General features: G+C 52.0%; 1 protein-coding gene across 1 annotated transcript; it reads right to left on the bottom strand.

Annotated features, from left to right (window-relative positions):
- Window positions 1–245: 245 nt before the first annotated feature.
- Window positions 246–7387, bottom strand: LOC128732145 (uncharacterized). Its single transcript, XM_053825314.1, has 9 exons — window positions 7315–7387; window positions 4153–4272; window positions 3809–4041; window positions 3600–3738; window positions 3314–3463; window positions 3038–3181; window positions 2683–2901; window positions 2297–2580; window positions 246–1442 (listed from the first exon to the last, which is right to left on the bottom strand). The coding sequence occupies exons 1-9, from the start codon at window positions 7385–7387 to the stop codon at window positions 732–734; spliced, it is 2073 nt and encodes a 690-aa protein (XP_053681289.1). The 3' UTR covers window positions 246–731.
- Window positions 7388–7772: the final 385 nt, after the last annotated feature.

Below are 7772 nucleotides of genomic sequence, written 5' to 3'. Positions count from 1 at the left end.
ACCAGCTGTCAGTTTGGTACCGAATCGTCCTTGCGGTAAGATTTGGCCGTACATTTTCACATCGTTTTTCACAATCTAAAAACACGACAGATCGGCGCTTCCGCGGATCGGCCCGTTTGCAATTTGTACAAGCCTCGGTAAAATTCACAATTTGTTTCACTGTCTTTGTAGTTGTTTTTTTTTTCTTCTCTATCCTCCCCATCCCCCCCCCCCAATTTCAATCTTCCCTTTCCTCCTCTCCCCTCACTCCTCCCGTCTTCTCTTATCCCTCATCCCTTGGGAAATCGATCCCTGTTTCCGGTGGCGAATACCGTGGTTCGAACCCGGCTTCGTTACGTTTCATTGCGACAAATCGCCAATAAAGTTGTTACGGGTGCTCGGGTAAAGCTGTCAAACTGGTGTGGATGTATGTGAGTGTGTGTGTGTGTGTGGACGGGAAAATGGAATGGGGTTTTCCAGCCGGATGTTGGTAAAATATGTACACAATAGAGAGAGAGAGAGAGAGAAAGTGTGAGATTGCAAACAGAAATGGATGAAAGGGAGCAAGACCCATAGCGAGCGTGAAAGCTGAAGGAACGGGAAGAACAGGTCCGGCGTGGAAAGTGAAGAAGATCCAGGGGAACTGAAAACGGTGGAAAAGGAGGCCGCGCTCAGAGGCACACCAATAAGGTTTAAAATGCCGCACGATAAACTATCGCGCAGGTCGATCTTGACAGCTTTACCCTACAGCTTTACATCAGCGCGATTTTCAAGCCCAGCCATAAAAAAGGATGCGCCTGTGCGAGGGTGGGTCCTGGGCCCGCTTTCCCCGGCGCGATACCGCGTGTCCGTTCCTCCTCACCACTGGGGCCAGTTTCTGCCTCACCAGCGAACGGTTTTAATGATTGATTGCGATGATACGAGAGTGACGTCGGGCCGGTGGTAGCACCGGAGATGGCCGGATTTTCCAGTGCCAGCAGCTTTCCACCATACATGGCGCTTGGCCCTCCAACGGCCTGCCACCCAAGCACGGTGCACTGGTTGCAGGAGGTACCAAACGGTGCGTTATGGTGTTGGTGGTGCTGCTGTTGCTGTTGAGACTGTAGATGGGGTGCGTAGTAGGCCGGCATAGTCGATTCCACCTTGCAGATGGTACCAGGACCTGGCCCAGATCCGCTACCGGACGGGATGCCATCGCTGGTGGCGAGAGTGATGGTGAGATTGTCACCCGGTGGCATCGACGGGATGGTGTCCTTAGGGCGCCGGTTAGACAGGGTACCCGCAACTGGACCCGCCATTAGGTAGTTCGGCAGAATGAACATGGTGGTCGAGATCTGGGACAGACTGCCGCGTGGTTCGGCAAATTTGAACGCCGGCAGGATGGCGCTGGTCGGCAGAGTTGAGCCAGTCGCGCCAACTGATTGCACGTACGTTTGTGGTGGCGGTGGTGGTGACGATTGCTGCTTCTGTGTGGTGAGTGATAGGAAAGAAGAAACAAAAAAGCATAGGAAACACACATAAAGAATGGTTGGCTGGAAGGCAGACAACGGCCGATAAGTCGGGAATTGGAAAAGCCTTTCCAGTTGACGGTACTAAGACTTGCAGGCGAACGAACACAGGCGATGGCACTGACAACGTGTCGCTGGTAAAAGTATGATTGCGATGCGTCTCAGGTGCTCGGTTGGGTCGAACAATCGGACAACCATGATGAACGGCCGTCGCGACAAGCGCTCGGAAATACGTAAACCTGATTTATGCTTGCGTAAACGCCACTTCGCCCATGCGCCATGTGCTGCAGCACGTGTCGGTGGAAATGAGCTTTCCCTAGGCATCGGTCGACACCGATTGTAATGTAAATTTGAACGCCTATCTGAGAGACGCATTCCACGATGCTGAACACGATGGCTACACATGCTCCAGTGGATGGGGACTATAAATTGCGGTGGACGATAGAATTAACGTCGAAGGTTGTGCTGTTTGCGCAAACACGTTTGTTTGTGGATTCGAAGGGTCCCATTTTGCATACATCGATTCTGGTACGTTCGCATTCGCCCACTATTTGTCCAACAAACAGCAAGCAAGGCTCAAAATTATGAAAAATGCAGATATGAACATGCTTCAACTAACGCGACCGATGGAGCGAACTTTTCGTTGTTTAATCACTCGTGCTCAGCCGTCAGCCGTCAGCTGAAGCAATCAACGAGAGTGCTAGCCAGCGGGCGTGACGCGGTCGAAATTAAATCCTGAACACCAGAGCAAAACCCTATTGGGACCAAATGGAGCCCAACGTGATGCAACACAATCACACCACGCTTACCTCGGCGGCCTTCTCGGCCATAGTGGCCGTGTCCGGGATGCATTCGACCAGATCGAAGTCCTCGCTCGTCGCTCGGTAGCTGGACGGTGTCGAGTGACTGTCCGACGATTCGGAGGCCTTGATGCAACGGTTGCTTCCCACCGGGAACAGCTTCATCTTGTACGCCACCAGTGCACCGGCTGACAGACAGAGGCAGCAGAAGATCAGCACCGCAACGCCAACTATCAGCAGGTGGTCGTCGGAAAGCAACGACGAGTAGTCACCTCCCGAAGGACCTTCACCGGCTGTCGTGGGTAAATCCGGAAGCCACCATGGGGCGAGCGTTAATTTGTGACAGAATGATCCGCGGTCGAGACTCGCCGGTACTGGCGGCCGTTTGAACTTACCGTCCTTGTTGAATGTGACTACATTTTCCGCCTTAACCGCGGACTCACCGGCGTACTTGTTGGTAACGACGGTGCTCTTGCCTACGGCCGAACCCTCGATCTGGTTTGGAGCAGGCGTCAACTCTTCGTCGTACAGCTCGTTTGACTCGTATGGCCGCTCGTCTAGCTCGTCCTCTTCCAACGGCGTGATGTAGCGCTCTCGGAACACGTTCCGCGAAACTGATTCCACGAGCCGGTGTTGAGGGTTTGAGTTTTGTTTGAGTTTGTGACCGGACGACGGCGTGCGAGAAAGTTGAGCAAAGTTAGTTTGAAACCGGCCCGCGAGCGAAGGTCCTTTCTCCGTTTCTCGACTTACCGCAGGCGTAGATCACTTTCAGATAGACGCGAGTGTTCTCCGGACACGGGTTGCCGAACGTCGAGCTTTCGACTGCCACCGTGCACTTACGCCGTCCCTGGCAGATCTCCGTCAGTGTGTGGCTCGTGTGCTCCGACAGGCAGGCTTTCGGAAATGGAAGCATCAACGTGAAAATGAAACCGGGCCCGACGGTTCGACGCGCTGATTGATATGGGGAAAAAAGCCCTACCACGCCGGTACTGCTTGGGGACTGATCTGCTTTCGGGGACCACTTACTTTGCTCCTGCGAGGCGGCTGTCTGCGTGCAGTGTGTGCTTTCGTATGCCGTGCGTCCGTATGTGGCACTGTAGATGGCTATCCGAGTGTACTGACCGCACGTCAACCGGACGATGTCCTTCTCGCATGAAATCAGGCTACGAAACTCGACTGCACCCGTGGAGAGAGATTCGAAGAAGCAAATGAAAGAAGATAAAAACACACACGCCCACACAAACACAAACGTGCACGGAGGTTAGTTGCAGCTTTTTTGCAACGCTAAAGAGCGCCACAACGGTCGACTTACATGGGCGACATTTGTGATTGACCTCCACGAGGCGGTGTATGCCCGCACAAGGCGCTGCTGGAAAGTTCTTCGGTGTGGCCTGTATCCGACAGCGGCGTTTTTTCTGGCACGCCTCGACAACCGTCTGCAGGATGGAGTACTGAAAGAGTGCGCCGAAGTGAGGGAAAGCATGTTTAATCGCGGAAAATGGCAGCCCTCAAAAGACGTACCTGCAGCACGTAGAGTGGGGTGCACTGGTCGTCCTTGGAGCGTTCCACCGGCGCCAGCGTGTCGTTTGTGGTCGGTTCCGTGGAAGCCGCGGGCGTAACGCGTGTGGTCGCATTCGGCAGGATGGCTAACGAGAAGTCGACGGTGCTGAGAGCGGGACCGGTGGGTTCCGGAGCGTGGTAGTGTGTGTCCGGCTCGCTGTACGCGCATTGGATCGTATCGTTGCCTTCTGCAGCTGCCATGAAAGAATCGCATCGAAACAAACATTGGCAGTGTGTGATTAAAGCGAGCGATTTTCTGGATTTTTTTTCGTTCTCTTTTTTCTCCGGCCCCGAATCCTACATACCCTTGGCGCCATACTGAACGAGCTCGACGGAAATGCTGGTACCGATGGGGCAGGACAAGCTGAGCTGCTCGTCGTCACAGCAAACGGTGCGAAATGCGCGCAGCGTGCTCGAGAGAAGTCCTGGAAAACGAGAATCAATGGATGGACGGTGAGCGCCAAATGGATTGGGTGGTTGGGCTTTTATTTCAAAGCTCAACGAAAGCGTCCTTTGTGACGTGCACGATGCGTCGACATTGTAACAATGGAAGGGAGAGACTTTTGCTTCATTCAAAGGACACACTTGATTGGTCAGTGATAGTGATGCTGCTAGCGAGATTTAAAAACAAATTAAATTAGAAAGAGAGACGGCGATTTCACGTTCAAAGAAAGCTTAATTCGTAAGCTCACTTTGCCAATCGACTTCGACCTGATTGCACATGAGCGTTTTGTTTGTGCTTAATTCTTTCTACACCGCACAACGCAACCGCACGAATGGTCATTTATCGTCCCGGCAGCTGCAAAACAATGAACAATTGAAAAAGTTTTGTCCCATTTCCGGGAACCAGGTCTCGGGTGCGCGCCCAGCCAGATTGAACCGCCTGCGCCTACTCGCCATCCATCAAGCCTGCCCTAACGATGCCGAGCGGTGGCAAATGGTGGGCTATGAAATTTTCATCCTTCTTCAAATTATTTCTTTCCGAGAGTACGCATATTTTACAGCCAGCCCTGCCCGCCGGCTAGTGGATGGCGATGGTGGTAATATATTATATTTATTTTGCCACCCGCGTGGTGGCCATCGCCAGAGCAATTCCGCAACTTTCCTGTGGCCCGAGACGGTCCCAACCGTGCGGCGGCGAACAGGGCTGCGAGCTGGATGGAAAACTTTTCAAATATTTACATTTTTTCCTCCCCACCCACCCAACTGTCGCCTCACGGTTTACCCTCGCGATTGCTTCACCCTGACGCGGAACAAGTTGGATGAATATATTATTATGCAATCAAGACCACTGTAAATGACATTAGGCTTGCGGCTTGCGCGTGGCGGGTGGCGATGATCAAATGCCGCGATGATGATTTATTATCGCTTGAGTTGCGAAGTTTTCCACGCGGCTTGGTTGGGAAAAATCAAACCCACTCGCACACCCACTGGTGAACGACGCGTCGCCGGCCGATTCTAATGAGCAAAATGTGTTTCTCCCACGATTCGGGTCGCGCGCGCACATTAACGAGCCGGGCTAGATGTCGCGCTATTAGCCGGTAGAATGGCGTAATTGAATAATGACCCTGCGCACGGTCGAGGGAATCGTTCGCTTTCCCTCGATTCCATCGATGCCGAATCACCATTTCATGGGATGGACAACCCATTGGAATGGTGCCGGAAAAACCACACCATCACGCGGATGATTCGCAAGAGGAAATGCGACAAATTAACAACCTTCTCCCTGGAGATTCGTTGTCGTATTCAATTACGATGCTGTAAAATTAGCTCTCCTTCTCGGAAGCACCCACGCCCCTAGTCAATTTGTTTTCACCACACACCAGACCCGTCCCGGGGCGTAACCTGATCGCAATGCTGGCTCGTTTCGGTAGGACTTACTTCGCTTCCCCATCGGTGCTACGACTACGGTGGGCACGCTGAGTAGCTACATTTTGATTGATATTTTGATATGATGCTTGTCACCACGATCCATCAGCGGACGAACGATACCATCATCCGAACATTACCTATACCGTGTCGTATCGTGTTCAAAGCCCACCATCCCACCACGGCCATTGTCAGTTTGGTTGGCCACGCGAGAGCGACGGTCCGGTTTTGTTGTGCCGTATCTGACAGGCAGGGTTTTTATTTAACCCTCACAGCTCAGCTCGGTGCTTTGGAAGGCTAGAAAGGACCTTCCATTTTCACTCGTCCCAATCGGTGCGCTTGTTGGTTGACTCCGCAACCGACTCGGGGCTCGGAACCTAACAAACCGTGACGAGGCAGAGGAAGCGCAAACAAACAAACAAGCGCTAAGTAAAGATACACCACGTGCGGAAATGGCAACTGTAAATGTGGCGAATCCCATCCCCATGGCACACACGGACCTACGGTGGGCTTTTCTCGCTCAACCCCATTCGGATCCAACGTGAGTGCCATAAACGTATCCTGTTTGTTGTTTTATTGCCACCCAACGAGCGCCCTAAAACGGATCTGGCTTTTCCGGCTGGTTCTGCTACCGATTGTTTCCGACCTGTTAATCGCGCGTTATCATCATCGTCACCCGTCTAAATGCGACCGGTTTCAGGTCCTGCGAAATGTGACCTCGTCGTGAAAGCTGCTCCGGTGGGTGTTTGTGTTGCGTTCCTTTTTGCGGTGGACGGAGGTTTTTCGCAACGCGCGTAAGTGTTTCTGAAAAATGCCCTAACGAGCTTCGATACATCATCAATAATGCAATTGCGTCCGGAGCTGGCGTGCCGATCGTGCCTTTCGTGCTTTTTGGCCGAGGTGAGCGGGCTGTTTGCGGTGTAAGATTCAATCTTTCAACCGTTTCAACTCGAGCTCGAGCGCCATTTCGTTGGCACAAAGCGTAATAACTCATGTGGGGCTGCGCTGCCAGCTGGGTGGGTCGAAAAGCGAAAGAGCACCAAGCAGGGAAAAAGGAAAAATCCAGCCACTCCATCATGATTCATTGAATGCGCCCATGAGCAAGACGATATCGATGGCTGGGAAAAGGCAGATTGGGCCATGCGAAGGATGGTGAGCCGTCGGTCGTTGGTAAACGATATCCTATCTTTCATTTCCGATACTCTTTGGGATTCGGCTGTTGTCGTTCGTTATTATGATTAACGAGGCAGGGAAAGGACACGAACGCCAGCCAAAGCCATAATGTTGCCTCTCGGGCTCAATGTTTCAATGCCGGTTGCCATTGATCGATCAAAAGCGCAGATGTTTGTGGTGAAACCGAACGGAGGCATATTTAGGCGGCTTTAGCAGAAGGTTGATTCTATTCCGAAATCTGATTCGCAGACAATTCGCAGACGTGTGGATAGGCGGGCGGGAGAATTATCGTCCTTGGCACGTTTTGGTTGATAATCCAATCGCATGCCGACGATGACGAATTCTCAGGCGTTTCTTGCACGAGGTTTCGCAAAGATTATTTCGCCTTTTTCTCAGCGATATGATACGCAATGCGTGAATCTTACCTAAATCGTCACCAGCGGCCCGTTGGACGAGAACCATAAATCCAATAAAAAGGTGAAACGTTTTGATATCCATCTTTGTACTCCTTCTGCTCGTCAATCCACATTCACGCCTCATTGGAGCTTTATATCACCTCCCGCGGAACACACTTGCCGGGCAGGGGATGTAAAACCAACCACCACTTATCAAAACTCATCACCAGCTAGCACCTGTTTTAGGGGCAATTTTTTAACCCACAAAGCAAGGGAAGTAAATCGTCACCCCGTCCAGTGCCTGTTTTTCTTTTCGTTTTTCTTCACTCGCTATCTTCTCCACATATCCTTCCGATGCCAGGGATGGGACGATCAAAGCATGCTTTAAAACACGTCTCACAACCGCCCTGAATGTCACGACGAAAGCACAACGTCCTGCACGGGCACACAGGAAGTCAACTTTAATTTACGACACTCCACACACCAGA

This window comes from Anopheles nili, chromosome 2 (assembly GCF_943737925.1).
Source record: "Anopheles nili chromosome 2, idAnoNiliSN_F5_01, whole genome shotgun sequence".
Taxonomy (NCBI): Eukaryota; Metazoa; Arthropoda; class Insecta; order Diptera; family Culicidae; genus Anopheles; species Anopheles nili.
This window is presented reverse-complemented; position numbering and strand designations above follow the sequence as displayed.